At 47.9% G+C, this 26,443-nt stretch overlaps 14 protein-coding genes across 14 annotated transcripts; 8 read left to right on the top strand and 6 right to left on the bottom strand.

Annotated features, from left to right (window-relative positions):
* Nucleotides 1-123: 123 nt before the first annotated feature.
* Nucleotides 124-1,238, top strand: BT62DRAFT_527830 (UreD-domain-containing protein). The gene is made up of 2 exons (XM_043181267.1): nucleotides 124-430; nucleotides 481-1,238. The coding sequence occupies exons 1-2, from the start codon at nucleotides 188-190 to the stop codon at nucleotides 1,150-1,152; spliced, it is 915 nt and encodes a 304-aa protein (XP_043044150.1). The 5' UTR covers nucleotides 124-187; the 3' UTR covers nucleotides 1,153-1,238.
* An 86-nt stretch (nucleotides 1,239-1,324) lies between these two features.
* On the bottom strand, nucleotides 1,325-3,459 carry BT62DRAFT_885167 (ATP-dependent metallopeptidase Hfl; the record flags this gene model as incomplete). Its single annotated transcript, XM_043182816.1, has 4 exons — nucleotides 1,325-1,502; nucleotides 1,551-1,646; nucleotides 1,694-1,995; nucleotides 2,050-3,459. The coding sequence occupies 4 exons, from the start codon at nucleotides 3,457-3,459 to the stop codon at nucleotides 1,325-1,327; spliced, it is 1,986 nt and encodes a 661-aa protein (XP_043044149.1).
* Nucleotides 3,460-4,618: 1,159 nt separating this feature from the next.
* On the top strand, nucleotides 4,619-6,077 carry BT62DRAFT_927919 (alpha/beta-hydrolase). The gene is made up of 6 exons (XM_043185387.1): nucleotides 4,619-4,692; nucleotides 4,759-5,150; nucleotides 5,208-5,331; nucleotides 5,388-5,609; nucleotides 5,660-5,762; nucleotides 5,813-6,077. The coding sequence occupies exons 2-6, from the start codon at nucleotides 4,834-4,836 to the stop codon at nucleotides 6,022-6,024; spliced, it is 978 nt and encodes a 325-aa protein (XP_043044148.1). The 5' UTR covers nucleotides 4,619-4,692; nucleotides 4,759-4,833; the 3' UTR covers nucleotides 6,025-6,077.
* BT62DRAFT_984988 (YVTN repeat-like/Quino protein amine dehydrogenase) lies at nucleotides 5,848-8,129 on the bottom strand. The gene is made up of 11 exons (XM_043189900.1): nucleotides 7,750-8,129; nucleotides 7,637-7,698; nucleotides 7,514-7,586; nucleotides 7,357-7,463; nucleotides 7,212-7,298; nucleotides 7,027-7,164; nucleotides 6,898-6,972; nucleotides 6,787-6,847; nucleotides 6,611-6,736; nucleotides 6,316-6,555; nucleotides 5,848-6,265 (listed from the first exon to the last, which is right to left on the bottom strand). Exons 1-11 carry the CDS (start codon nucleotides 8,081-8,083, stop codon nucleotides 6,159-6,161), a joined length of 1,410 nt encoding a protein of 469 aa, XP_043044147.1. The 5' UTR covers nucleotides 8,084-8,129; the 3' UTR covers nucleotides 5,848-6,158.
* A 68-nt stretch (nucleotides 8,130-8,197) lies between these two features.
* Nucleotides 8,198-10,955, top strand: BT62DRAFT_962493 (MFS general substrate transporter). The gene is made up of 18 exons (XM_043188646.1): nucleotides 8,198-8,523; nucleotides 8,577-8,638; nucleotides 8,689-8,708; nucleotides 8,761-8,857; nucleotides 8,907-8,982; nucleotides 9,038-9,138; nucleotides 9,196-9,317; nucleotides 9,368-9,408; nucleotides 9,458-9,507; nucleotides 9,561-9,741; nucleotides 9,792-9,926; nucleotides 9,980-10,113; nucleotides 10,176-10,184; nucleotides 10,246-10,318; nucleotides 10,373-10,397; nucleotides 10,456-10,532; nucleotides 10,584-10,687; nucleotides 10,732-10,955. The coding sequence occupies exons 1-18, from the start codon at nucleotides 8,359-8,361 to the stop codon at nucleotides 10,835-10,837; spliced, it is 1,578 nt and encodes a 525-aa protein (XP_043044146.1). The 5' UTR covers nucleotides 8,198-8,358; the 3' UTR covers nucleotides 10,838-10,955.
* Nucleotides 10,956-11,325: 370 nt separating this feature from the next.
* On the top strand, nucleotides 11,326-14,009 carry BT62DRAFT_1072688 (MFS general substrate transporter). Its single transcript, XM_043178880.1, has 17 exons — nucleotides 11,326-11,574; nucleotides 11,628-11,689; nucleotides 11,743-11,762; nucleotides 11,820-11,916; nucleotides 11,966-12,041; nucleotides 12,095-12,195; nucleotides 12,245-12,366; nucleotides 12,418-12,458; nucleotides 12,507-12,556; nucleotides 12,610-12,790; nucleotides 12,838-12,972; nucleotides 13,029-13,172; nucleotides 13,226-13,297; nucleotides 13,357-13,381; nucleotides 13,433-13,509; nucleotides 13,570-13,673; nucleotides 13,729-14,009. Exons 1-17 carry the CDS (start codon nucleotides 11,422-11,424, stop codon nucleotides 13,820-13,822), a joined length of 1,554 nt encoding a protein of 517 aa, XP_043044145.1. The 5' UTR covers nucleotides 11,326-11,421; the 3' UTR covers nucleotides 13,823-14,009.
* An 87-nt stretch (nucleotides 14,010-14,096) lies between these two features.
* BT62DRAFT_916985 (nucleic acid-binding protein) lies at nucleotides 14,097-14,518 on the top strand (the record flags this gene model as incomplete). Its single annotated transcript, XM_043184020.1, has 3 exons — nucleotides 14,097-14,201; nucleotides 14,250-14,295; nucleotides 14,346-14,518. The coding sequence occupies 3 exons, from the start codon at nucleotides 14,097-14,099 to the stop codon at nucleotides 14,516-14,518; spliced, it is 324 nt and encodes a 107-aa protein (XP_043044144.1).
* BT62DRAFT_1072686 (Prefoldin beta-like protein) lies at nucleotides 14,501-15,366 on the bottom strand. Its single transcript, XM_043178879.1, has 4 exons — nucleotides 14,990-15,366; nucleotides 14,810-14,934; nucleotides 14,702-14,762; nucleotides 14,501-14,650 (listed from the first exon to the last, which is right to left on the bottom strand). The coding sequence occupies exons 1-4, from the start codon at nucleotides 15,116-15,118 to the stop codon at nucleotides 14,585-14,587; spliced, it is 381 nt and encodes a 126-aa protein (XP_043044143.1). The 5' UTR covers nucleotides 15,119-15,366; the 3' UTR covers nucleotides 14,501-14,584.
* On the top strand, nucleotides 15,043-18,023 carry BT62DRAFT_927914 (gamma-glutamyltranspeptidase). The gene is made up of 19 exons (XM_043185386.1): nucleotides 15,043-15,455; nucleotides 15,514-15,580; nucleotides 15,638-15,795; nucleotides 15,848-15,947; nucleotides 15,994-16,024; nucleotides 16,076-16,090; nucleotides 16,142-16,423; nucleotides 16,476-16,494; nucleotides 16,550-16,673; nucleotides 16,730-16,743; nucleotides 16,794-16,858; nucleotides 16,910-16,972; nucleotides 17,026-17,065; nucleotides 17,119-17,169; nucleotides 17,224-17,238; nucleotides 17,295-17,377; nucleotides 17,422-17,517; nucleotides 17,573-17,768; nucleotides 17,819-18,023. The coding sequence occupies exons 1-19, from the start codon at nucleotides 15,284-15,286 to the stop codon at nucleotides 17,971-17,973; spliced, it is 1,746 nt and encodes a 581-aa protein (XP_043044142.1). The 5' UTR covers nucleotides 15,043-15,283; the 3' UTR covers nucleotides 17,974-18,023.
* A 221-nt stretch (nucleotides 18,024-18,244) lies between these two features.
* On the bottom strand, nucleotides 18,245-19,050 carry BT62DRAFT_527647 (uncharacterized protein). The gene is made up of 4 exons (XM_043181266.1): nucleotides 18,985-19,050; nucleotides 18,784-18,930; nucleotides 18,512-18,729; nucleotides 18,245-18,412 (listed from the first exon to the last, which is right to left on the bottom strand). Exons 2-4 carry the CDS (start codon nucleotides 18,876-18,878, stop codon nucleotides 18,399-18,401), a joined length of 327 nt encoding a protein of 108 aa, XP_043044141.1. The 5' UTR covers nucleotides 18,879-18,930; nucleotides 18,985-19,050; the 3' UTR covers nucleotides 18,245-18,398.
* On the bottom strand, nucleotides 18,781-20,636 carry BT62DRAFT_527631 (protein serine/threonine phosphatase 2C). Its single transcript, XM_043181265.1, has 10 exons — nucleotides 20,422-20,636; nucleotides 20,347-20,358; nucleotides 20,149-20,301; nucleotides 19,882-20,101; nucleotides 19,693-19,832; nucleotides 19,495-19,641; nucleotides 19,415-19,444; nucleotides 19,289-19,359; nucleotides 18,985-19,233; nucleotides 18,781-18,930 (listed from the first exon to the last, which is right to left on the bottom strand). The coding sequence occupies exons 1-10, from the start codon at nucleotides 20,487-20,489 to the stop codon at nucleotides 18,902-18,904; spliced, it is 1,119 nt and encodes a 372-aa protein (XP_043044140.1). The 5' UTR covers nucleotides 20,490-20,636; the 3' UTR covers nucleotides 18,781-18,901.
* Nucleotides 20,637-20,784: 148 nt separating this feature from the next.
* On the top strand, nucleotides 20,785-21,708 carry BT62DRAFT_1001439 (uncharacterized protein; the record flags this gene model as incomplete). The annotated part of the gene is made up of 7 exons (XM_043176740.1): nucleotides 20,785-20,840; nucleotides 20,888-20,930; nucleotides 20,980-21,132; nucleotides 21,185-21,337; nucleotides 21,390-21,476; nucleotides 21,535-21,613; nucleotides 21,662-21,708. 7 exons carry the CDS (start codon nucleotides 20,785-20,787, stop codon nucleotides 21,706-21,708), a joined length of 618 nt encoding a protein of 205 aa, XP_043044139.1.
* Nucleotides 21,699-23,884, bottom strand: BT62DRAFT_962487 (peptidylprolyl isomerase-like protein 2). The gene is made up of 11 exons (XM_043188645.1): nucleotides 23,766-23,884; nucleotides 23,566-23,712; nucleotides 23,292-23,519; nucleotides 23,094-23,245; nucleotides 22,946-23,043; nucleotides 22,758-22,898; nucleotides 22,617-22,706; nucleotides 22,436-22,568; nucleotides 22,371-22,386; nucleotides 22,156-22,323; nucleotides 21,699-22,097 (listed from the first exon to the last, which is right to left on the bottom strand). The coding sequence occupies exons 1-11, from the start codon at nucleotides 23,855-23,857 to the stop codon at nucleotides 21,797-21,799; spliced, it is 1,566 nt and encodes a 521-aa protein (XP_043044138.1). The 5' UTR covers nucleotides 23,858-23,884; the 3' UTR covers nucleotides 21,699-21,796.
* On the top strand, nucleotides 23,761-26,358 carry BT62DRAFT_527487 (uncharacterized protein). Its single transcript, XM_043181264.1, has 2 exons — nucleotides 23,761-26,066; nucleotides 26,122-26,358. Exons 1-2 carry the CDS (start codon nucleotides 23,917-23,919, stop codon nucleotides 26,123-26,125), a joined length of 2,154 nt encoding a protein of 717 aa, XP_043044137.1. The 5' UTR covers nucleotides 23,761-23,916; the 3' UTR covers nucleotides 26,126-26,358.
* Nucleotides 26,359-26,443: the final 85 nt, after the last annotated feature.

Here is a 26,443-nt window from a genome sequence, read left to right as displayed (position 1 = left end):
CTCTTTCTTTATAATTAGGATCTTTTTAGTGTATTGATGTTTCGTCCCTATACTCTCGTCTTTTGCTTTGTTGTATATATCTGTCTTATGGAATCACTTGCATATGTTTATACCTTAACTTTCGATTGTCAAGAGTCGGTCCGCAATTCCGAGCGGTCCTTCGCAATCGACTACCTGCGAGGCGTCAATGTTAGCAATACCCAAGATAGACGCCGGAGGAGGTCGCATTTCCTTGTCCTGCCATGGCTCTGCAGCAGTATTTTCAGAGCTCTCTTCGACCTACCCACTCAAACTGTTGTCTCCTCGCATCCCTGAAGACGGAGTAGCTGTGGTGTATATCCTAACATACGGAGGCGGGCTTGTCAGCGGCGACCGAGTAAATTTGTCTGTTGATGTCGGAGAAGAATCCAAGCTTGTGTTGCTCTCCCAAGTCAGTTCCTTGCACCACGACCTGTCCCTGGCTTCAATCCTCACTAACAGGGATCCACCAAAGTCTTCAAAACCAGACCAGGCCACCGACTGGCATCTGTACAAACAAGCTCCCATCCCCCACCAACAACTCAAATCATGACCTTCGTCGTCAACCCAAATGCATCCCTCTTCTTACTGCCAGACCCCGTCACCTGTTTTCGTTCAGCCTCATACAACCAAATACAGACTTTCCGCTTAACAGGCAATGCATCCGCCGTCATTCTTGACTGGGTCACCTCTGGTCGTCGGTCTCTAGGAGAAGAGTGGGTTTTCTCCAGGTATTACAGTGTCAACGAGATCCTGGTGGATGGGAAGAGGATAGCCAAGGATGCGATGCTGTTGGACGATCCTCAGGTTGACGTGAAGCCTCTACCTGAGCGGGCTTTGGCTGAGAAACTCAAGCCATATTCGTGTTATGCCACATTGTTCCTTGTAGGTCCCCAGGTGCAAGCTGTTATCACTGAGCTGGTTCGGAGATACCATGCCATTTCAATCATGAAGATGAAGGGTCCAGACAAAGTAATCTGGTCCTTAAGTCCCCTTACAGGGAATGACCATATATCAGTCATTGTTCGAGTTGCCGGGAAGGAAACCGAAGATGTTAAAGCATGGCTTGGAAAAGCGCTTGAATCTGTGCAGTATTCGATAGGAAAAGATGTATATCGGCAAGTTTTTCGTTGAAGTTGAACATGTCTTAACGATACGCCAAGGAACCATTGAATAGTAAGGAGTGAATTGCATTGCGATGATTTAATATATGGTTTGTAGTTGTTGGTACATGAACGAAAAAGTGAATATTTACTGGTTGGCGAGAAATCCCTGCGAAAGGTTAAATATAGACGTGGGGAATTCATTAAATTCGTTCGTCGACTGTCCGTGAGGCAACGGATGGTGAAGGAATGGGAGATTCAGGATCAGGCGTAGGAAAGGGAACCTTAGGACGTTCTCCGCCATGTTCATCAAGCCATTTGTCCATATCATCGGCTTTGCCAATAAACGGCCGCTTTCCAAGCAGCTCAATCATGTCCTCTCTGAAGCTATTATGAGCATCAATATCACTCCATGGAGACGGAACTCACCGCGTCAGGACTTCCTTTTCTAACAGCCTCTGGGCTACCTTCTCTACATCCTCACGATGCTCCGTCAGTAAGGCCCTCGTTCGCTCATACATGGTCCTGCAAAATGGTCAAACTAAATAACCGAAGAGGCAGAGCAGGCGTACGTGATCATCTTCCTGACTTCGAAGTCTAGCATCTCCGCAGTCTTTTCACTGAACGGCTTCGTCCATCCTTCCCTGGCTCCACGATCTCCGCCATAGCTCACAGGCCCGATGACATTGTTCATACCATAGTTAGCGCATGCCTCGAAAGCCATCCGGGTAATCTTTTGCAGATCGTCTTGAGCACCTGTTGTAATGTTCTCGAGGCCAAAGAAGATTTCTTCGGACACGCGACCACCGAGCGTCATACAGATCCGATCGCTCATTTGAGGTGTGGATAGAAGATAACGATCAGGTGGCAGGTACTGAAAAGCATTTTTATGAGTGTTAAATACGAATTTAATAATGAGACTACTCACTTGCGCATATCCCAAAGCCCCAGCTCCTCGCGGGATGATACTTACCTTTAAAATGGGGTCTGCATGCTCCAAAAACCAGCCACAAACGGCGTGTCCAGCTTCATGGTAGGACACAGTCTTCTTCTCCTCTGCACTGAGCACCTTGCTCTTCTTCTCCAAGCCGACAATGACGCGTTCGATGGCAGTGTCAAAGTCGATATTGCCAACTGCATCAGCGCCACGACGGGCCGCACGCAAAGCCGCTTCATTGCACACATTGGCGACATCCGCGCCAGAGAAACCGGGGGTAAGCACAGCAAGCTTGTGCGCAAGAGCATCAACATCTTCCGCAAGCTCTTCACTGAGTTTCAATGGAGCAAGGTGGACATGGAAGATACCCTTGCGGCCGCTGACGTCAGGACGATCAATGGTAATATGTCTGTCGAATCGACCAGGACGTAACAACGCGGGGTCAAGAACATCTGGACGATTGGTTCCTGCGAGAACAACGATGTGCTCCTGCGAGCTGAACCCATCCATCTCCACTAGCAACTGATTGAGCGTTGACTCCCTTTCATCATTTCCACCGCCGAATTTGCCCCCCTGTGCTCGAGACTTTCCGATAGCATCGATCTCATCAACGAAGATGATACATGGTGCCGACTTTCTCGCAGAGGCAAAAAGGTCACGTACACGGGATGAACCAACACCCACGAACATCTCGACGAATTCAGAGCCCGAGACGGAAAGGAAGGGCACAGACGCCTCTCCGGCGGTGGCTTTCGCCAGCAACGTCTTACCAGTACCTGGCGGACCTGATAAAATGGCTCCTCGAGGGATCTTGGCACCAAGCTTCTCGTACTTGGCAGGCTCCTTCAAGAACTGAACAAACTCCATGACCTCTTCCTTCGCTTCATCCATACCCGCCACATCCTTGAACTTGACCTTGACTTGTGAGTCCTTGTCAAACAGCTTAGCACGACTCTTCCCAAAGCTGAAAATGCCGCCTCCTCCGCCTCCAGAACTTCTTCTCGACAACCAGTAGAGGAACCCTATCGTTGCAATCGTGGGCGCGAATTCTAGGATCATGCGGATAGTAGAAACCTCGTCATGGTAAGCGACGGGAATGCGCTCGTGGCTAGGAATACCAAGCTCTTGTTGGGCTTCGTCGAGTTTGCGCTCAAAGGCTTCCATGCTGCCGATGGAGAAGTAGTAGTCTCCAGAGATGTTGACACCGGATGGGTACATGGTTCCAGTAGCATTTGAGTGCAACTTGACGCGAACTTTGTGTCCGTTAACGACAACGAGTTTGTCCACGAGGCCTTTGTCGAGAAAAGCGGTACGGAATTCCTGCCATGTAATCTCGCGGGAGCCAGATACACCGGAAGAGTTGAGAAGGTAATGAGCAGCAATAAGACCACCAATCCACATAATAATGGTATTAGATCCGGGGCCGTTGTTGCCACCGGGTGGAGGCGGAGGAGCCTTGTTGTCCTGCTTGTGCTCGTCGGAATCCGGTTTTTTGGACTGATCTGCTTGTGCCTGTGAATTCCGCTTCTTGTCCTTTTCCTGCATGATCTCGTTATGATATTGACGGAAGAAACCCTCCAGACCTTTGGGAATTTCTACCTTGTCTTTCTCACTGGAATTGTCTGGAGAAGAGGTAGAGTCCTTGGGGGCTGACGGAGCGGAATTCTGGGAACCGGTCTCCTTCGCATTTAGGGTACTCGAATCCTTCTCGTTTTCCGCACTGTTCACTCTTCCCTGGTCATCTTGCGCCTTCCCTTTACCCTTGCTGGCTACCGGATCTTTATCAGGCGTAGGCTTGCAATCATTTCGTTTGTCGGTGGGTGCACGGTAGTATCTGAGGGATTGAAGAGCAACTATACGATTGCTGAGGGTGGCAGAGAGACGGGCGACCCGTATAGAGCGCGATAGCATGGGAGAAAGAAGGAACAAATGATTATGAGTGATTACGTTAGGCACTGACGAACTCGAAGGTTTCGGCTTGAAGAGGCAATCCAATCGGCAATAATCGGCAGAGACTCCCGGGCCGATGCCACGTCGGCGTGCTGGTACTTTAGTTGGACTCAACCCGACGGATATTATGCCTTCTACAAACCCTGACTACACCAGGACACGGTCTGTGTGGGAGTATTGATCAACGAGGCCTATACTTACAGGCGAATTGTCTACCTAAAATGAGAGAGGTATAAGTCCTTCCGGGGGACGCACTCCTCTAAGTACGCCTTATTTACTTCAGAAATTGAAGAACCTGTCGTCAATTATTGAGGGTAAGAGGGATGGTATGGTACGACAAGTAAGTCATCTCCGACGAAGCACCAATGCGCCAAGCAAGGCCCAGCGAACACTACTGGTATTTCAACATCCCTGGAGACCGTGACCGTCATCCACTTCCTTGCCGGCACCGCACCAATAGCCAGGTGTTCATTTCCGAGGGAATTTTGTAGTATATAAGTTGGTATGTTTCGACGTTGATGCGTCGCGTTTGCAAGGGTATATTGAGCCCAGCCTCGCAATTTTAACAGTAGCAGGGAGGTAAGCACCCTGGGAATGAAAGTTACGCCCACATTAGTTAATACTTCCACTCCATGCATGTAACAGGTTACGATACAAGCAGTTTCTCGTCTTAACAGTCCAATAGTAAGTAGTGTCCCTTGGTCACTATAAGCCCTTGTCGGAATTTACAAGATTCATTACTACTGTCAGCGCTGCATCCCGCCCTCACGGTCGGCTATCTATATAATCAAGGCAGCATTACTTTCACCTTGTCCCCGAATTGCGATGGATCCTTCTCTTTACAAAGATTTTACCACGTCTCGTGGTTATGACTACCATTTCTTTCTGTCCCTCCCTAAGGATGACCATCCCTACTTACTCTTCTTGCATGGCTTTCCATGCACCTCCTTCGACTGGCGACACCAGGTTCCCTTTTTCATCAATGAGGGCTACGGACTCATAGTTCCAGATCTCCTTGGCTATGGCGGTTCTTCAAAGCCCACCGATCCTGCAGACTTTCGATCCACCCTTCTTACGAAAGATCTCGTAGAGCTGGTCGATGCAGAAAATGCAGCCCGTGTTGTCGCCATCGGTCATGACTGGTCTGTTCTCTTCTTCATTCACCGATTGCCATGGTCTGTACCCATTGTTCTTTCAAGGGGCTCCAAGCTTGTCGGTCGTCTCGCCAACTACTACCCCAATCGATTCATCGGATTCGGCTTCTTAGCTGTAGGCTATTGGTTGCCAAGCACGGAAAATAACTACGAAAATTTTATGGTCCTGGTATGTGCTTCCATCTCTGCTTATCAGTGATTCGGTGGTCATAATCACCAACACAGTCTAAGAACACCTTTGAATACGAAATATTCGGATATTGGTCTTTCTTCTCGTCAGAGGAGGCCCCCAAAATCATCGAAGAAAACATGGAATCGTTCTTAAGACTCATACATTCTGGAGATCCCAAGGCAGCCAGCGATTTCGCTCCTACGGGTGCTTTGAAGTCGTATCTGCTACGGGGTGGCAGGTCCTACGGTCCTCTTGCTCCATACATCACAGAGGAGGTTGGTCTGATGTCTGGGTTAGTCTTGTTGTTGACTGCCATTTTACGTAGGAGAAGGACATTCGTAAGAAACAATTGGTCGAAGGTGGTATGGCCAGCTGTTTGAATTGGTACACAATAATGACCTCAGGAATTGATGCTGAAGATAACAAAGGTGTGTTGAACTTTCCATTTAGCTTCTTTGTTTATCACATCCATCTACAGCTGTGCCGGCGGAAAACCTTCAGATTACGAAGCCGGTCTTCTATGGTGGTGCATTGAAAGACAGTGTAGCTATCAATGCTATCAACATGAAGGAAACCGTTGATAATTGTAAGAATACGACTGTTCATGAGTATGCCAGTGGACATTGGGTAGTTTGGGATAAGAAGGACGAACTTAACAGTGATCTGTTGAGCTGGGTTAAAACGTTGTAGTCACGGTGTAACCCAATTTCGAGATTTTATAGATTGGCGAGTTAACAATCACTCAAACCGTGAGAGTAAAAATTAGAGACAATGGCAAAAAGGAAAGTCAAGCGGTGGCTAATATTACAAGATATGGCTTCATATCATGCGTCATCCTCGACCTCGAATGAACAACAGAAGGTTTCTTTGTCAAGTAGAATCAGTCCTTTACCATCTGGCGCCCACCGAAGATCACGAGCGTCAAAGTTCTCTATAAAATGGATGAACGGAGAGCTTTTGATAATCAAAGAGATAGCATACTTGCGGGTACGCCTACACATTCCGCTATTTCCTCTTCAGTTCCACTCTCCCCGACCCATTCGTCGCTCCAAATGTACAGACTAGGGCTCCCGCAACAGACTGCCAAGCAACCTTTGCGTTTCGGATTCCACTTCGCACTCCTCACTGGGCGGGAATGTATAAGTAGACTCCGTAGACGTGGCACGAAAGCCGCATCAGGAGCGGGGAAATCAAAAATATGCATAATCGTCGGCGTTGTTTCTGTTGTTACATGTGAATAAATATGCGACTCGGGGTAAAATGGGGCAAAACGCACCAAAGCGTACCAGAAGAAAGCTACCAGTCAGATTCCATTCCATTTGGATGACACCGCTTTTGGGATTGGGTTTAGTATGATCAGGTTTAGTTAGCGTAATCGAATGAGGGGAAGGGAGTTTTTCATCTAAAATGTTGAGAATAACAGAGAGACCCTTCAAGGATAGACAGGCCTACATGACAAAAAGCCTCGACCCCCAGTCGTCGTTAACCAGTCGGCAGGTTCCCGCCACACGTTCTACGGTTGAGTTGATCAGAGCATGTTTTTGGAAGTAAAACTAAGCATACCACGCCAGGTGGTATTCGGCTTGAAAGCTCCAAGGTACGTATGGGCGACCAACTAAGGCTGTCAAGAATATGCACCTGTCGAATGCTTAGAGAGTTGTCTATACGCTCATACTCAATTAAGAAACTTGCCTTGTCGTCCCAACCTCCAACAATCAGAAAGTTGCCGGAGGGATGCCAGGCAACATTACGGACACCAAAACCTGGGTCCGGATCAGGGTTGAATGTTGCAAGAACGTCACCAGCCAAAGTCAGAATAAATATTTTGTACTAATAAAGGATTCAGAGTGATGTTGCTACGCGCTGACACTGCAAACCTCAAGAGGACCCTCCCACACTGCAAGGTGATTACCATTCGGGGACAATACGAATGATGATAAGGAGGTTGTCGGCAGAGGAAAGTGCTGGCGTAAGATTCGACTTGAAAAGACAGACAGACGTGCAATAAAATATGAGACATACCCTAGCTAATTTGAAACGATCAGCAGCATCATAGAGGCCCATTGTATCTTTGGATCGATGCCGCTCCGCAAGGACAAAGTAACGACCGTCCGACCGGAACGCATATCCTGGAGATTAGCGGATGAGAAAGGCAAGATGACAACGCAGATCTAAGCACCTCTGTCGGGATGCAAAGGAAATTGAATGTATGTCGCTGAGCCTGTGACCAATGACCAGATAGTGACTCGCAACTAAACACCGGCTTAGCGCACGCCAGGACCGACGACGACACGGTGCTTACGCCCCATTCCGAAAAACAAAGAATGGATCGTCCATCGGGGGCCCATTCCGCCTTTGCCAGACCTATGTGAGGAATGTACGACGTGCGAGACGCTATTGGCACTGACGACGTACCTTCAGTGCCAGCGTCGACACGCGCATGCCATTGCTCATCGTGAAGCTTATAAACATGCACTACGCCCTTTTTTGCACACGCCGCAAGCATATACTCCGAATCTGAGGACCACGCCGCATGGGAAATGCGATTATCGCCGGGTAACGTTTTTTGCTGAGGAAGCGACGCGTTGGTTGGCGACGGGGACGCGTCAATAGCACAGGTGCGAACGATTTGGAAGGTATCCGTGCGCCGTACGATGAGTCTGTCCTGAGCAGCAGTGAGGATCAAGTTCCCGGCGGAGCTGAATGCGACGAGCGATGCAGATTGTTTGTAAATTGCGGTAAAGTCCATTCAACGTGTAGCGTAGTGAAGGCAGCCGATCCGATTTACTGATGACTGAATTGTGTGGCTGTGCAAAACTAAAGCGCCCAGCCCGAGTCGGATTTTCTTGTACTCTCTCCATCAGTAATACTTCCGACCAATACTTGGCAGCGCCTTGCTACAATCAAAGCGCATCTACAATATGCGGAAAACAAAATATGGGTTTTGCCCGCCGTTCCTGGCCCTTGGTATATAACTGTACCATCTTTCGTCTGGGTTGATCTCGTTCCACTTCTCCGTCCAATATGGCTACATATGCTCTGCATTACCATCCTACAACAACTACCCTGACTCTTGGAGACGCGAGCACCCTTCACGATGAAACTGTACCAAGCGTGGTGGTCGAGAAAAAGGTCAATGCAGACCCGTTTCTCGTCACTTTGGATCCAGACGAGCCTGAGAATCCTGATGTTCGTCTCTTATAATGCCACCTACCTAATCACCTTTAAGATTTACAAATTAGAGCTGGTCGCGCCTAAAGAGGTGGTCTATCACGATTCTAGGTGGTATATTGGTATTGAACGCGTAAGTCATCGGCCTCATTATATTTGTAACACGTCTCATCTCTCCATCAGAACGTTTGCAAGTTCCGCTCGTGAGCTACTATTTTAGACGTGTGCATGTGTTTCATCTCATTTGTTTTCAAGCATCAGGAATTTTGCCCAGGTTAATGGAAAAATATACATTCTCCGAGCAAGTTGGTGTGCTCGTAATATCCCTCTTCGTAGCGGGATTTTGTGTTGGGTTTGTTAATTTCATTGTTTGAGTGTGACTCAACTGAAAGCTCGTGAAGGCCTATTCTATGGGGGCCTCTATCAGAAGAGTTTGGAAGACGGCCTATATTTATTGTCACGTTTTTTGTGTACATGGTAAATCGTGTCGTTCTTCTGACCGTGTCTGTTCACGTTCTCACACAGCCGTCAGTGTTTTCAAATTGGCATGGCTCTATCACAGAACACAGCATCTCTGCTGGTATTCCGCTTTCTTGGTGGTATCTTCGCGTCTGGACCTCTGACCAACTCTGGGTATGTGGAAATCCAGACGTTCTATATGCCATGAATTGACGACTGGACGGCTTTTAGGGCTATTATATCAGATATGTGGGGTGATAAGGATCGTGGAAAGGCGCTAGCCGTCTTCGTTATTGCTCCATTTGCAGGGCCCTCCTTGGGTCCCATCGTTTCCGGGTTCATCTCAGTTGGCGGTAGGAAGAGTTTATTAGCTTCTCGTAAGCTGTCTAACACGCAATTATAGGCGCGTCATGGCGCTGGCTGTTCTGGGTTTTGACCATCTTTGTAAGTGCTACCACGTTCATTTCTCAAATTTGTCTGATTACGGAACCAGGCCGGTGTTTGCTGGATACTTATCCTTATAATGATTCCGGAGACCTACAAGTAATGATCCTGCCATTTTATAACATGTGGATCGTGTTTGACTTCTTCACTAGGCCTCTCCTTCGAGTATGGAAGGCTCGCAGATTGAGGAAAGAAACTGGAGATGATCGATACTACGCGCCAATGGAAAGAGATACAAAGACCATGGCGCAACAGGTAGAGCATGTCTTAGCCAGGCCCTTTAAAATCCTGGTACAAGAACCTATGCTCATTGCTAGCACAATTTATATGAGCGTAAGTTAATGATACATCACCTACACTCTTGCGTGCTCACCGACCCGTAGTTCGTCTATGGCTGCCTATACCTGCTCTTTGAGGCGTATCCTATCGTCTTCACAAAAGGACATCATTTTAGCGCCGGGATCACCGGCCTTGCATTCCTCCCAATCCTCATTGGCGCCGCCAGCGCTGTCGTCGTTGTATGTACCTCCATGCCCATATCCAAGCTACTTTTTGTTCACTCTTGGGACAGTATCTGGCAATTTTCAATCCCCAATATGAGCGGCTCATGGAACAATTTAGTCCTCATCCTGTTCCACCGGAACATCGCCTGACTATGTCCCTATATGCCTCGCCGCTCTTTGCAATATCTTTTTTTTGGTTCGGGTAAGTACCCGCAGTGTTGTTGACCTTTCCCTCTTTTGACATAAGTCTCTCTTCGCGTACAGATGGACAAGGTGCCTTCCTTATGAAATATTGTCTTGTGGTCAATATTGATTTGAACCCATCGTATTCCAGCTATCCGGACGTAACATATTGGTCGCCATTGTTGTCTGGCGCCCTGATAGGCTTTTCAATCATGGGAATATTTGTGAGTGCTTCAAGTATACGGACCGCATTAGATTTGTTACCAACGTCGCTACAGTTAAGCTTCTTTAACTATATCATAGGTAAGTCGTATGCGTTTCCCGAGACATCTGCATTCTAATTTCTGAATTGCAACACCAGACACGTATCTCGGTATCGCAGCGTCAGCACTAGCAGCCAACACTATCTGTCGTAGCCTTTTCGGTGCAGCATTTCCCGTATATACCTTTATCATACTTTTTGCTCAGTGGATCTTACACATCTCGTAGCAATTTGCCAATCAGATGTACGAGGCCTTGACTCCACGATGGGCGTCCTCCTTGGTAGGCTTCGTAGCCCTGGCCATGGTTCCCATACCTTTTATTTTCATAAAGTGCGTAGTGTCCACTCAATAAGTCCTGTCCTCATCGCTATTAGGTATGGGGCCAGACTTCGTGCCAGGTCGAAGTATGCTCCCGTGGAACATACCGCTCCGCTCCCGGCCTCTTCTCGGACGAAAGAATCTGACAGTTCTGCAGCATGACGATGTAGACTAGGATTGTTTTGGAATCCACGGACCGTGTATGGAGTACTGTACCTCATTCATAATCACTGTAGCACATTGTAGACATATTTTATTGCATAATTTCAACCGCAGCATCCGCTAGTCGGAATCTACATGCCGACCACATAAGGCAGTTTTCGTAGTTGCTATGAATCTGATACAGATCATCTGTTATCGCTAGGCCTAGTGTCGCTCAGGATCACCACTTTAAGGGACCAGTGCGGCAGGACTGATAACCAAAAGGATGAATGTTAGCAGAGGTGGCTCCCAGTGCAAGGATGCAGACGTACGATGGGACTGAAACAAAGTAGCTCCATCCGCAAATGGGTTGACATTCGAGGCCGACGACGTCGCATTCCCAAGGTAGCCAGCGGCAGGGCAAAACCACGTTTTAGTCACATTCTATGCGTCATAGAAAAAGAAAACCGGGCGGAGTTATCCAGAAAAGGAAACATCCAGAGTGCGCTCGCTGACTTAGTCAGAGATGATTGCAATATCTGTGGAAAGATATAATACCCACCCTCTTTTCTCTTTCTGCGATCCCTCCTCCTTCCTTTGCCGTCATGAACACACGAGCCTCCAGTTTCGACGATACCAGGACGCTCCAGCCTGACCAGCAGCTACCTGATGTTGTAGAGACAATACAAGTCCAACCATCTGAAAAGAATGGTGCTGACCCATTTCTTGTGACTCTTGACCCCTCCGAAGATCCACAGGTATGTTTTTTGAAGCGTGCCCTTGGTCAATCTGATAATGTTTGGTTTTCTAGTATTGGTCAGTAACCCATAAATGGTCTGTGACCATCCTAGGCGGTGTCCTATTGCTTAACGCGTGTGTACCTCATTTGCTTTTTGTGTTCGCCGTTGAGCCATTTTTCCGTTTAGTACGTTCGCGAGTTCTGCCCGTATGCTCTCTCTGTGCCTTCTTCTTGTGTTTCCAATGTTCACTGTCCTGATCTCAGCGTCTGGGATTGTTGAACAAGTCATAGAAGAATTCGGCTTATCAACGGAGGTTGCGACTCTCATGATCTCCCTGTTCGTCGCAGGATACTGTGTAGGGTATGTATTTATTGATTTACTTGCGCCCATCCACTCACTCATTGAGTAGGCCTATCATATGGGGACCTCTCTCTGAAGAGTTCGGACGTCGACCCATCTTCATCGTGGCATTCATTGTCTATGTAGTGCGTATGAAGATTGTCATCCGATCCTTCCCTTCTCAAGGTTGCAAAAATAGTGCTTCCAGATCGGGATGGCCTTGGCTAAAAATACTGCCTCGCTGCTCGTCTTCCGTTTCATAGGGGGAACGTTCGCTGCCTGTCCTTTGACGAATTCTGGGTACGCTCATACGATGTGCGCATTGCAGCCGTAACTGACGCCTCAATAGGGCTATCATCTCTGATATATGGGATGCTCGAACACGAGGAAAGGCCCTTGCAATATTCACGGTAGCCCCCTTTGCCGGCCCTGCATTAGGACCTACAGTTGCGGGATATATATCTGTAGCGGGTAAGTTCAGTTATTCTTAAGTTGGCAGGAGCCATCTGACCAAGCTTCTAGGTGTATCCTGGCGTTGGGTTTTCTGGGTCTTAACCATCTTCGTTAGTAATCACAGACATACAATCATCCGTAGACTAATCCGCGTTCAGGCTGGAATCTGCTGGATATTAATTATTGTGGCAATTCCGGAAACCTACCGGTACGCATACTTACTCTGGACTCGGGTACCTAAGGATTAATTGCCTTCACCAGACCCATTCTTCTCGTCAAAAAAGCGAAGAAAATGAGGAAAGAAACCGGCGATGATAGATATTATGCGCCAATGGAAAAGGACACAAAGACATTGGCCCAGCAAGTTGAGCACGTTCTCGCCAGGCCATTCAAGATTCTTTTCCAGGAGCCCATGCTTATGGCTAGCACATTATATCTTAGTGTGCGTGCTAGCTCTTTTGTCGCACAACTAATCTCACATTCTAGCAGTTCGTCTATGGATGTCTTTACCTTCTCTTTGAAGCATATCCCATCGTCTTCACCGAGGGTCATGGCTTCAACGCGGGCGTCTCTGGTCTTATGTTTTTACCCATAATGTTTGGTGGTATTACAGCTGTCATAGGGGTGCGCTGATCTTATACGCTTGCCCCCGTTCTCTTCTAATGCTTTTAGCTACATAGTACCTCCTAATCTGGAATCCCCGTTACGAGAAGGAAGTAGCTCGATGTGCTCCAGGGCCTGTTGCACCGGAATATCGTTTGCACATGGCCCTTTTTGCCTCTCCGTTGTTCGCTGTGTCATTCTTTTGGTTTGGTTGGACCTCAGTAAGCCGTTGTGCAAATGGTCAGAGAAAGTTACTGATCGACGTCATTTTAAGTTTCCATCGATATCCTACTGGGCACCCTTGATGGCTGGATATGTTATGGGGTTCTCCATCAGCTGGATATTTGTAAGTATCCAATTTGTCTGCCAACTTGACAATGTCTGAAGATCTGAACTCTTGTACAGTTGAGTTTCTTCAACTACATCATTGGTATGTTGTACATTTCTTTCCTTGCCGCACATCGTCTGATTCAAGTCTCAGATACATACTTGATGATTGCTGCTTCGGCCCTCGCTGCCAATACTGTTTGCCGTAGTCTGTTTGGTGCTGCTTTCCCTGTAAGCTGTCTTCCTTTTCATTGTTTGGCTCTTTCGTAGCTTGCTAATATTTGTTGCAAGCTATTTGCCACCCAGATGTATACCGCCCTCGATCCTCGCTGGGCGTCGTCGCTTTTGGGATTCGTCGCGCTTGCCATGGTTCCGCTACCTCTGCTATTCTTAAAGTGCGGGCTTGTCCTCCTATTCCAATATCAATCGGCATTCACGTGACATTTGTAGATACGGTCATATTCTTCGAATGAAATCGAAGTATGCACTAACCAAAAAACTGCCGGTGTCATGTTCAAAAGAGTCTGATAAGACTGCTGCTTGAAAAATCACATCAGGGCCTGGCATAGTAATTTTATCTCAGCAAATGGTATCCCTCACGACTGTATTTTTACACATTCAGGATCTTTGCACAACATCAGCAGGTAGACAGATTACATTATACTACATACCACTCAGTACCACTAATAATTACTTGGGACTTTGAAATACAATATGATGATGCAATGCCGATTATGTGATGCGAGCGAACTTTTTGAGCTGCCGGACAATTTATCTCCAGTCTGCCCGTCACTGCACGCTTTCTATACTAGCTAGCCATGCCTCCCATGGCATTGCAGGGAATTGTCACCAAGGTTGGCTTCATGAACAAGACAGCCACGGTGACAGTGTCGAGGTGGATGACCCATCGAGTGACGGGAAAGGTGCATTCTTTGTATCTGGGCGGGAGGTCTTGACTGAATCTTCGCCAGGTTATCGAACGGACGAAAAAATATCTCACGCATGACCCAAACAACGGTTCGCCGCGCCTTTTTTCTTTGGGTGCTGTTCACTTCATCATTCGAAAGAACTGCGCCAGGACGATGTCGTTATCATCCGCAATTGCCCGCCTGTGTCAGCTAGAAAACGGTTCAAACTAGAGACAGTGGTGAAGAGCCCCGAGGCAGAACGAGAGTTGAAGAAGGCCAATATTTTGCTGGAACAATCACAACAGCTATCACCACAACCTACGAAAAAGTAGGGACGAAAGATTCATTCAGGCAATATAGATACAGGAAGAGGTGCTACAGGGAGAGAGGTAAAAGCATTATGCCGTTGTTGTTGCTTCTAGATTTTGCTGTTGTTGTTGGAGAGCGGTCTGTGCAGCGGCAAACTGCAAATCATGTAAAGGTTGCTAGCAATGCCGTATGAGAACTACACGTACTTCTCTTTTCTTCTGCTCCGACTTGGCCTCAATGTCCTGTATTTGGGCCTCGACTCGTTTTCTATGCAAGGTCAGCGGTGCGCCGGCACAACAGAAGTAAAAGCGGACATTTCACCCTTGATAAAGTCTAGCCGTGTATTAACGTTGCTCTTCGCCTCTGCCTGGTCCTGCTTCACAAGTACGGGCCCAATGAGTTTATACACCGCATTCGATGGCGTGAGTTTGGCGAATTCCTGGGGGAGACGGCCATTCATACACGGTACAACTCGCGCCAAAGGGTAGACAGACTTTCTTCACGAGCTCATTCTCGGATTGTTGAGTGCCCAATTTCTCTCTGGCCTCCACGACCTTGGCCATATCAGCCTGGAGCATTTGGAACTCTTGTGCAACTGTTTGCACCTTTTCTTGAAGAGACATGATGGCGAGGAATGAAGATCCAAAAAAAGGAAGCCGTTATCTTATCTTGACCAAATCGCAGAAATAATCCTCGCACCGGTACGACCATGGGATTTCATCAGTATTACCCGCCGGCACAGCGGAATATGAAGGCCTTCCGTCTTCACTTCTGTCTCTTATTCCACGATGTCCTTCCCTGTAAAAATTGACTGGTCCAAGGTTGCAAAGCCCACTACTGTGTTGGCTCGTTTTCCAAGTCGCCGTTCTGTCGTATACGGCACGAAAGGCATAGTATCTTCTTCTCAACCTTTAGCTACTGAGGCTGGGTTGGAGATCTTGAGGAAAGGCGGAAATGCCGGTGTGATCCACTGTTCTCATTTCCCCTCATCACTGGCTAATACCTAATACTTCATTAGCGGACGCGGCCGTCGCGACCTCAGCTGCCTTGAATGTGACTGAACCCAGCTGCTGTGGAATCGGAGGGTGATTATCACCATTCCGTATATTGTCCGAAAGGGTAGCACCTTATCAAAATGATAGAGATGCGTTCTGCTTGTTTTATGATGCAAAAACCAAGCAGGTAAAAGCTTTGAACGGATCTGGCCGGTCCCCTCAGAAACTCACACTCGAGTATGTACAACAACGAGGGCTAACCGGGTGGATACCGGCCTCTGATATCAACTCTGTAACCGTTCCCGGTCAGTTGCTGCCGCGTGCCAAAAAGACAAATGATTCTGACATCAAATGCAGGTGCTGCCGCCGCATGGGTCGATACCGTAGAGACCTTTGGGAGTGGAAAGCTTACCGTGGCAGACGTACTGGAACCCGCCATTAGACTAGCAGAGGAAGGGTAAGTCTGATATCTCTATCCTCTGACCTTCTAAAGTTGTTTCTAGTGTCCCTGTTTCAGAGATCCACAGCTATAGCGTAAGTGAGAGCCATTCAAAATAATCTTCAGAGGAGTGACGGCGTATACAGTGGCAGAGATCTGAGGTATGCCTTTACTGCCTTCGATCGTTATGCGGGCTAATTTGCGTTGGCCAGAACCTCATCAAGAATGCGTCTCCCAATGGTGATGAGATGCTTTTGAATGGAAAGGCACCACTTCCAGGCCAAATAGTCACTCTCCCTAATCTTGCCAAAACGTTTCGCGAAGTTGCTGCCCGTGGAAAAGATGGTTTTTATAAAGGCAGAATCGCTTCGGCCATTGTGGAGTTGATCCAAAGCCGAGGAGGGTTGATGGAGCTTGATGATCTCTCCAAACACGAAACTTCTTTTGTTGAGCCTTTGAAGTACACTTATGCTAACGAAATGTCGGTCTACGAGGTAACAAGAGTACTTGTTATCAAGTCAGGACACTAACACCCCTTTGTTTCAGTGCCCACCTAATGGACAAGGTCAATAGCGCTATTCTCTTGCTGAGATGCATGATTTGACATGCTGGTCTTGTAGGATTAACCGCTCTAATTGCCCTCGGTATCCTTGAGAGCCTGCAAGAGCAAGGCATTATCAAACCTTTGTCGGAGATGGAACATAATTCTCCAGAGTACCTGCACGTACTCGTTGAGGCCTTGCGGTTCGTGTCTTCATCCTTACTATCACGACGACATGAGTGTTCACCCCCGTGTCTAGACTCGCTTTTTCAGGTAAAATTCTCCTGGTTTGTTCATGCTGGCGGCTGTTGATGTCGCTATAGACAGTCAATGGTATGTAACTGATCCAGATACACGACACATCCCTACGAAAGAACTACTGAGCAAAGTTGGTGAATTTTCTGTGTTCCCGTAGTGTGTCCTGGATGATATTTTCTAGGACTATCTCACGTCAAGAGCTAAGCTCATCGACCCCACGAAGACTAACCCGAAGGTGGTGCATGTGCGTAATGACTCGGTATCGTTCTCCCTTTCATGCGAACCATACAAATTCAGGGTAACCCATTTGCATCTTCGGATACGGTTTACTTCTCTGGTATGACTACTTCGTTCTGAATCATAGCAAATACTGTGCTTATCTGTGTACAGTTACCGATCAATGGGGAAACGCATGCAGCTTTATCCAAAGCAACTATGCTGGTACAGTGCCATGACATTGATAATGAGTTGCTATGAAACTCACACTCACTGTAGGATTCGGGACAGGAGGTAACAACAGTTTGCATCTTGCCGTTGCTGCGTCTGATCAGTTCATAACCGGGAAGCTGTTCCCAAAGGCTGTGGTTTCACGCTACAGAATAGAGGAAGTGGCTTCTTGCTGGAGAAGAATCACCCCAATGCCTTGCAGGTATGCATCGTGGCAAGTGCGAGTGCGATTCTGAAGAATGGCAGGGCGGAAAACGACCGTATCACACCATTATACCATGTATGGTTACCAAGGGCGACGAACTGTTCCTGAGCTTCGGTGTCATGGGTGGTTTCATGCAGGTGAGCAGCGTTTTCACGCACGACTTGCTGTAGCTCAGAAGAGATCCATTGCCAGCCCCAAGGCCACGTTCAGGTACTCTTGAACATACTACGCGGGTATACCCCTCAGGAAGCACTGGACGCTCCCCGTTTCTGTATATCAGCTGGCAGTCCAGACACCCAGACTCGAGAAACGGGAAATGCGGGAGACATCAACGGCGAGGTTTACTTCGAGGAAGGTATCCCGCCTGAGACAATCGCAGCGTTGATAGGTGAATTTTTCATAACCTCGCCCAATTATTTGCTTACCAACCCTGTTAAGCTATGGGACATGACGCACGACACGTTACTGGATTCAGAAGAGCAATGTTGGGTCGAGGTCAGATCATACAGAAGCTTGAGGATCCCTCTGGTAGGCTGGTATGGGCGGCAGGTTCCGATCCTCGAGCCGACGGTCACGCTGCAGCACAAATATGAGATGTATATGCATGAGTATGTAAAGCACAAAATCCACAACTACGTCCGAATCGTGCATATGTTGAGTTATGAGGTTACTGAAATTTTGTATCACAAGCATCCGTCGGTGAAATTATGACTTTGGTATTCGAGAGGCGCGAAGTCGTTCACAGATGGAGACAACGGTATATATTTCCAACAACACTAGCAACGAGAAGGACACCAAGGGAAGCGGCACGTGAGATCAATCCCGATAGAAAAGCTCAACTGAAGATCAACGAGATCAAACGAGAAGAAACGGATTCTACGCGAAAAAGAAATAGTTAGATTCATAAATTGAGCACAACGCACCCGGAACAGGCTGTAAAGAGCCGAAATGTTCACTTCGTAATGGACTGAGCTTCGGTTAAGATCGCCGGCAATAGGCGATGGTGTCTAGTTGGTAGCTAGTGAACCAGTTCTGGAGGATGAGGAAATGTCGATTAACGATATATATTGAATATGAAACAAACCACGACTTTCGACGAATAAATACAACAGAAAGAATGCGACAGCTTACTTCCAAACTGTAATAACCAGACGGTGGGCGTGCAGAAGCGTTGGATCCGGTCCATTAACGTGTCCATCTCTAGTAGGCGAAAATGTTTCCAACTGCTGCAATGGTATGAGATGTACCTCAACATCCAGACGACGAGGTGTGAGATCATTGTGAACGGGGAGGGAAGTGGATAGAACAGAAGGGCGTATACTATGGCAGGGGGTATCGCGGGGCAGCAACTTCAAGCTGTATCATTTCACCCGAACAAACGCGTCAACATTGAGATCCCACACCTGGCCATGGCTTTTCCGGTGACATGTTGTCTTTGCCATGAAATGGTAAGCTTGCTCCCATCAAGGCGACCGGTTACAGATCTAGCTAGGGACATTGCAAGAAAGGCAGTGATTTGAGTTACATTTTCCTAAGCCGTTCACTCCCAACTACGTAGGGATCGTCAATCACACGACAACTCGTCCGCAGTCGGAATTACGCACCAGCCTGCTCCCTTCGGTAATCCCTAAGGGATTTGGTTCTGTCGGGTCCAGTGATCTTGCCCCACCCTGCCAAAGGAACTACAAGTGCCGTCGCGTTGTCCTCACCACCTAACTCTTCCACAAATGCCAAAATGTGCTCAGCAGCGGTCTTGGGGTCAGGAGCACCCCTTGCCAAGTCCGCAACTTCATCGTCTGAAAGTATTGAAGAAACACCATCTGAGACAAGCACCATATAGGCCCATTTGTTTCCTATAGCAAGCTAGAATGAGAAATTAGTAAGCAAGAAGGTAGTAAGTATGACAACCTTCCAAGAGCTTCGTTCTGATTTCTGGTTCCGGAGTAACACCGAATTTTTTGAATTGCAGGTCGCCTAATCTTGAACAAATAGGTGAGTATGCGTAGCGTTCGAACGATCAGGGATAAGTCTCACCCACGCGTGTTTTCAAGAGCACCCATCCATCTATAAGACATATTTGACGTGTTCGACATATGAAGGAGTAAATGTCATACCGTGACTCTCCAAATGAATCCGTGATTAAAGACGATCCCATCATGCGCCGAAGACGTATAGACTCAACCCTGGCATCTGCATGATGCTTGTCAGTCATTCGGAACACTTTAGCACTGTCTGTAGAACAAAGTAATATCCGCGTGTCTCTGTAAGCTCTCAGTATCTGGATATGGGAAATACGACTACTCAACACTGACCCGCAGTGAGCAACAGTTAGGGCGACTGTTTTTGCAGAGAATGGTGCCGTGGCCGTGGCATCAATGGACTGAAGAAGAGCAACCGAAGCAGTGGCACCGCAAGACTGTGCTACTTCGTCGGTAGACATATTGCGATCGACCTAGGAAAAACATAAGGATGAAATAGCAAATAGAGATATGGAGATTTACTTCGAAAAAGGTCTGTGTGGCGCGCGCTTCAAGGTCATAAACATGAGGATTATTGGGGTCATGAATCCATGGTTGGAGAGCGCCTCCCCTGAATCGCTTAAAATAGCCCCCAAGTTCATGGATCCAGGCATAGAGTTCTGGAATGTCCGACTTTTTTACTGATTCGAATAATCCGTGAAGTTCTTGACGGAGGTACTGGGAAACCGCGGATCCACCATGACTAAACCTGATTGGTAACATTGCATCCAGTGAAATTTGGCTACGCACCCATCATAAATGCCAATGAAAGCAATTTGACTGTTGAATGGCTGTCCTATTATGTTAGGATCCCAGTCAACTTTCTGGAACTTCTTGAGGCTTGCACGAAGTTCTTCTGGATCAAGAGTCAATGTAGCGAAAGAGTAGAAATCCTCTTGATGACTAAAGCACTATTAACGATGTCGCGCAAGCCGTAGCAGGACGTACCTTCTAGTCCCTCTAGAAGAAGCAACTCCGATAACTTTTGGGGAAGCCAGAGGAATACGAATAACGCCACCTTACAACATGTCAGAACCAGTAAGGGGCGACATTGTATATTGCACCTGGGGTGGCAGCTCGAAAGTAATCATGATATGTCCGGACCAGCGATACCCCACTCGTGGCAACGGCTCTTCTGATAGGCCCTAGGCGTCGAATAGGCATTGACGATGAGGCTCAAAGGCATGCCAAGCCAGCAATAGGCGTCAGATATAGGCGACGTCCAGATGGCTATAGGCACGTAAACGAAGATGCAGACGAAGAATAACGCGTCAACGTTGTGGTGGTGGTGGTAAGAAGACAGGTGAAGCCCCTCCCACTGACCCAACTGGGATCGCAGGCTTGATTTGGCATGCACCATCATGATGACACCTCTCTCCTGTTGACATGGGTACAAACCAATCTCTCCCCAAGATAACACCGCAGGACCGTGCTATTCTCGAGTATGCTCATTTCTCCCTCTTGCTGTTGTCTTCGCTCATTATCGCAGTCTCAAGCTTCAGCGAGATAAATTGCGGCAGTATCAGAAGAAGGTTGCCTCGCTGCGCTACCGGTCGCCGTATATGCTGACTTGCACTCAAGATTCAGGTTATCTTGGACAGGGAACATGCTATTGCAAAGGAACATCTAACGGCGGGCCGGAAAGATCGAGCTATCGTCGCTTTGCGGCGCAGAAGGTACCAGCAGAGTTTGCTTTTGAAGACTGATGGGCAACTAGAGAACCTGGAACAGCTGGTATGGACACTCTACTTCTCTGTACATTCATACGCATTCACCTTCGAGCTAGGTGTCTTCAATAGAGTTCTCCCTTATCGAGGTCTCTGTCGTGCATGGCTTGAAGCAAGGCAACGACGTTCTCAAGGAGATCCACAAGGAGCTCAACGTCGAACAGGTAGAGAAGCTCCTAGAAGACTCTCATGAAGCTAGGGAGTATCAGAGGGTGCGCCGAACGTGCCATTCCTTCGCTGCAGAGATGATAACGGGCTACCCAGGAAATCGGAGAACTGCTAGTAAATCAACTCTCATTAGACGACGAAGACGCTGTGCAGGCCGAGTTGCTCGAACTACAAGCAAAAGCAGTACGTTCCATCGCCGCATACCACATAGACAGTTGTAATCTTATACTTTATTGTTCAGCTGGAAGTACCCCAAGAGATGCCACCAGTCCTTCTTCCCGACGCACCAACGTCAGAGCCAGCTCAGCCTATTTCCGAAGGTTCGTATTCTCCGTTCCTCACAATGACCTTATACTCACCTTCTCCAGATCATCGGCCAGCAGAAGAGCACGACAGAGTGTTAGTGCCATCATGATCATTCCACGATTCGAACCGACAATGTATCATATATCATACATATACACTCTAAATAATTCGTATCTCACACAAGAAGCTCGTAACATTCACCAACCCTCAAAATTCCCGAAGCCAATTTTGCGCTTCTTCTTCACCTCGTCTACGCCGCCACCGTTACCCGGGGGTTCACTTGGTCTTTTCGCCGAGTTCAGATACTTTCCAACACCCGTTCCAGTGTCCCCAGACTCAAAGATGGTACTATTCGTACCTACTCGCTTGCCAAACCAGTTGATATCATCGCCCTCCTTCTCTGAGGCTTTTTGTGAATTCCCATATTGCTCTGTCTCGGCGCGTTTCGCCAACTTCTTCGTCAGCCGGGTTTTGTACTCCTCAAAGGGGTCTTGGTAACTGTACCAACCACCACGAAGCATTAACATACATCCGATGAGAAGTGATAAGGACGTACATGACAACTTCCGTTATTCGCACGGGCTTACTGGGTCTTTCGGTACCCTCTTTGCGCGGTAGACGTTCCAAAGCGTCGAGAACATCTTCTCCACCAACCAATCGCCCAAAAACGGTATGTTTTTTGTCAAGATGGGGGGCAGCCTTGAAAGTCACATAAAATTGGGAACTGTGATTACTTTGTTAACACTGAAATGATAAATGACGGGCGTTTACCCATTGGTCCCAGCACCTTCAAAATCATTTAGGTTAATTACAACGAAAATGAATGTAGAACGCACCCTTGTTAGCCATAGCTACAATACCACGACCATCATGTCTGGCTGCCCCTTTCAGGTCATATTCATCGCGAAACGGAGTGCCCCAGTACGAATTCCCCCCAGAACCGGTGCCAATGGGATCACCAGTTTGAATCTGCAATATTTTGGCCTTCAATATGTCGGAAGATGAGAAAGAACGTACCATGAAACCTGGGACCAAACGGTGAAATAGACAATTATCATACTTTCCGGCCCTCGCAAGCATTAGGAAGTTATAACATGTTTTCGGGGCCTAATAAGATGAAGTATTAGTAGCGTCGACGTGCAAGCCAACAAGCCTTACTTTTTCGCAGTACAACTCCAAATTCAAACTGCTACCACCCAAACTTGTCACGACACGCACATAGGCGCGCCGTTTACCTACATCCTTTTCTTTGCCTTTGTTTTTGAGTGGGTTTGATATGCTTTCGAACATCAATTCTTCCTAAAAACAGATATGTGATATAATGGTTGTGAATGATGGTAACGCACCTCATCCCACACAAGGTTCGTCGGACCAGACTGAGGATCAACAGAAGTGGAGGTCAAAGATGCCCCAGGAAGACCATTCGAATAAGGTGAGATATTCCCTTAGCTTCTAAGTCAGCTTCCAAATGCGTGGAGTAGGAAGGACGCGTACAAGGTACCGGTTCCTTGGTCTTAACTGGGACTGCGCTGGTCTGGCCCTTTTCAGCAACAGTTTTCGTGGATGCAGAAGAAGTTGATGCGACTTTAGTTGGCACAGACGCCGGGGGTAGTCCATGGGGGTTTTGTAGCGTCACGACGTCTGTCCTGCTTCAGTGAGACGACGTGAGGTCTGAATGGAAGCAACGCTTACTTTTTGAAGGGAACGTCATTAACAAGATCCTTTCCACCCTTGATGCTCCCAGCAAGAAACACATTTCCGGTGGTCGCGATAGCCACAATGTGAGAGTGCTCGCTGAAAGGTTTGAAGGATATGGGGTCATGGATCTCTCCAGATGCCTCCTTGCGAGAATAATGCAGTGTAATGAGATCAGAGGGCATCAGAGGTTCTTTCGTTATAGGATTGGTGTTGTTATGTTGTCTAGTAATGTCAGAAGTTAAGGTAGACTCGGAATGTGTTCACTCACTTGAGCCAGGGAATGATGTTCACCAAATCGAACACATGGCCAGTGCCATCCGAGTTTCGAGCACAGACAGGATGACTGAATGGCTGAAAAGAAAGAGCACAGCAGTCGAAGGGTGTCCTTGCTCCTGGATGAGGCGCTTCTTGCTTGCTACACTTGAGTGCGTGAGGATCCAGACAAGTTATAGCTGCATAAAGACGTACGCCTTGAAGCCTGTAGAGGACGAATGGGAACCAAACATGCCAGTATGTTCGGCATGAGTGATATAGAGCTTGTCAGAATTTCCGTGGCCCATGATGACAGTAAAGAAGAGAGCCTTGATTTTGTTTGTTTACTTATTTTAGCCTCTACTTCATGCTACGCCTTTCTGCGTGGAGGTCTCCCGTTCTCCTCGACTTCCTCGCACCCCGTCTCCTCGTTCCAGCTCGTCATTACAGCCTCAAGCTGCCCATCTACAAAATCAAAAGAGATACAACCATCCTTGAAAATCACGGTCCTCATGCCCATGACAAGCAGCTCCCATATCACAACGCAGACATATACAAGAGTATTCTCGGCCGTGTCCAGCAGGCCCTAGGGGAGGAGGATGTAGAGGCGGTGAAAACATGCTGGTTTGAGCTCAAGGAGCGCGACCTTCATCGACACCTCGCTCCCGCAGATTTTGCTCGCATCTCCAATCTCTTCATCGCTCATTATATCCCCAAGAATGACACCGACGTGCTGGATATAGCGACCCGAAAGCTTATTGAAGAGGTCTCGTTGGCAGCAGCCTGTTCGCGCAGCCCGGCCGCTCTGGCTGCTTGCATGAACTTCTACATCTCCAGAAACGAGCCAAAGATTGTCATCAGTCTCTACATCAGGTTTCACAAGATGTTGGGCGAGACGGATGACCTCTCTGTCGATAACGGGGACGTGGACGTGCTAGATTTCGACGTTTTTTCGTTCACATCTAGCACAGCTGCCCGCACACAATCGTCGAGCACGCTCGTTCCGGGGCGGGTCTCAATTCTACTCTCTTTCGTCGCGGCTCAGGCCTTACGAGATGATTTCGCAGCTGCATTCGAAGCGTACCGGCAAACCATTATCCGGTTCCATGATTATACTGTAAAGGACTATCTATCCCACATCACCGACGACGCATTTCGCGATAAATTGCTCTTATGGGTTCGACGACTAGAAATTGCGCGTAAAGTCTATCAGGGTAACCCCCTGGCCATTCAGTTGCAACAACTCGTCGCAGCGGGAGGCTTCAATACCATACAGAACCTTTACAACCGCATTAGAGATGGGTTATTTGGCGCAAATCCATTTATTGCCGGAGACGCATCCCAGCTTGGAGGAACTCGTCTCGTAGCGATGTCCGACCGCATATGGACGGCCTTCCTCACCAGTTTTCTGCAAAGCAGAGGTGGTCACTTAAGTGCCGATGAGGTGTGGGGAGACGTCTCGCGATGCGGGATAAAACATCCCGTCTCACTATGGACTGGTCTGATAGACTCGTATGCAGAGTCTCGACATATGGACAATGCACTGAATGTGTGGAGAATGATGGAGGCCAAAGGCGTAAAACCAGACGCACTCACCTACCGGGCCGTCATATCGGCTGCGTTAGAAGGTCGTCAGATAGACGAAGCAATTCGGCTGTTCAGACAGTTCCAATCGGATCTCGAGGCAATGACGGAGCCAGAGAGGTCATTGGTCGTCTACAATACATACATCCATGGCCTTCTTGCCGCAGATCGTCTCGATGAGGCTCTTTCTGTTCTTGAGCGCATGGAGGAAAACAAGAAGGACAAACGAGTTGGTCCGGTACCTGATATCGTTTCATTCAACACCTTCCTGGCGTATTTCGGTCGTCGGATGGACTTGAAGGCGCTTTCCATTATCATCAACCGGATGTCAATCGTGGGCCTTAGCGCGGACGTCTTCAGCTATTCCATCCTTCTGTCGGCGCTGCTCAAGATAGGGAAAGCAGACGCTACGACGATTGTGTTCAATCTCATGCGCAAGCAAGGGTTGGAGCCTAACATTGTTGTCTATGGAACGATCATAGTCGAGTTGTTGAGGGAACAGAGTGAACAACATGTTCGGGCTGTTTTGAAGATATTGGAAGAAATGGAGTCGGGGAAGATACCATTTCCGCCTACGGTCAAAATCTACCAGGCAATCTTGGTTGAACTGTGGAGAGATCCGTGGCTTCCTCCGAAGACCGGTATCGCGATCACGCGCGATGTCGTTGAACGGATGAAAAAGAGGAAGATTCCACTTAACATCCCACTGTACCATGTCTTGATTCGTGTTGCCTTGATGGACGAGTATCCGAACGGGGTGACGTTGGCGATGTCTCTATACCAGGAGATGGTTCGGCGAAACCTAGCAGTGACGTCGAAGCTAATCTTCCTACTTTTACAAGAACTGTTTGCCAAGGGGGAGTATGTACATGCCGCAAAGGTAGTGCGGGATATGGAGACGTTTGGGATGAAACCTATCCCTTCGACCGCGCGGTTGATGAATAAAATACGGAATACACTGAGGGAAAAACAGTATTTACCTGCTCAGGTAGGTAGCCCAATGTGACCTTATCATCTACCGCGTAGCCCTATGCCGATGTAGCGCGAATAAGCTGGAAAGAAGAATGAACTGAAAGCAGCGGCGAGGAAGTAAAAGTCAGCTGACCCCAGTAACTCCATCTTCTTCCAAGATATTTACCCAGAAGAGGAAGCAGTACGATGGAAAAAAGCTGCTGGAGCTGCTGGATGCTCTCCTCCCATTCCTGCTGGGCGAGCTGGTATTCATCTGAGCCGTACGAACGTTCTGAGAGGTCGTCGAGAGAGACGTCGGAAACGGTGTCCGACATTGTTCGTGGTGGTAGAGAACAGAT

This window comes from Guyanagaster necrorhizus (genome assembly GCF_019112545.1).
Source record: "Guyanagaster necrorhizus MCA 3950 unplaced genomic scaffold BT62scaffold_4, whole genome shotgun sequence".
Lineage (NCBI taxonomy): Eukaryota > Fungi > Basidiomycota > Agaricomycetes > Agaricales > Physalacriaceae > Guyanagaster > Guyanagaster necrorhizus.
Note: the sequence above shows the minus strand (reverse complement) of the source record. Positions and strands in the feature narration are given on the sequence as shown.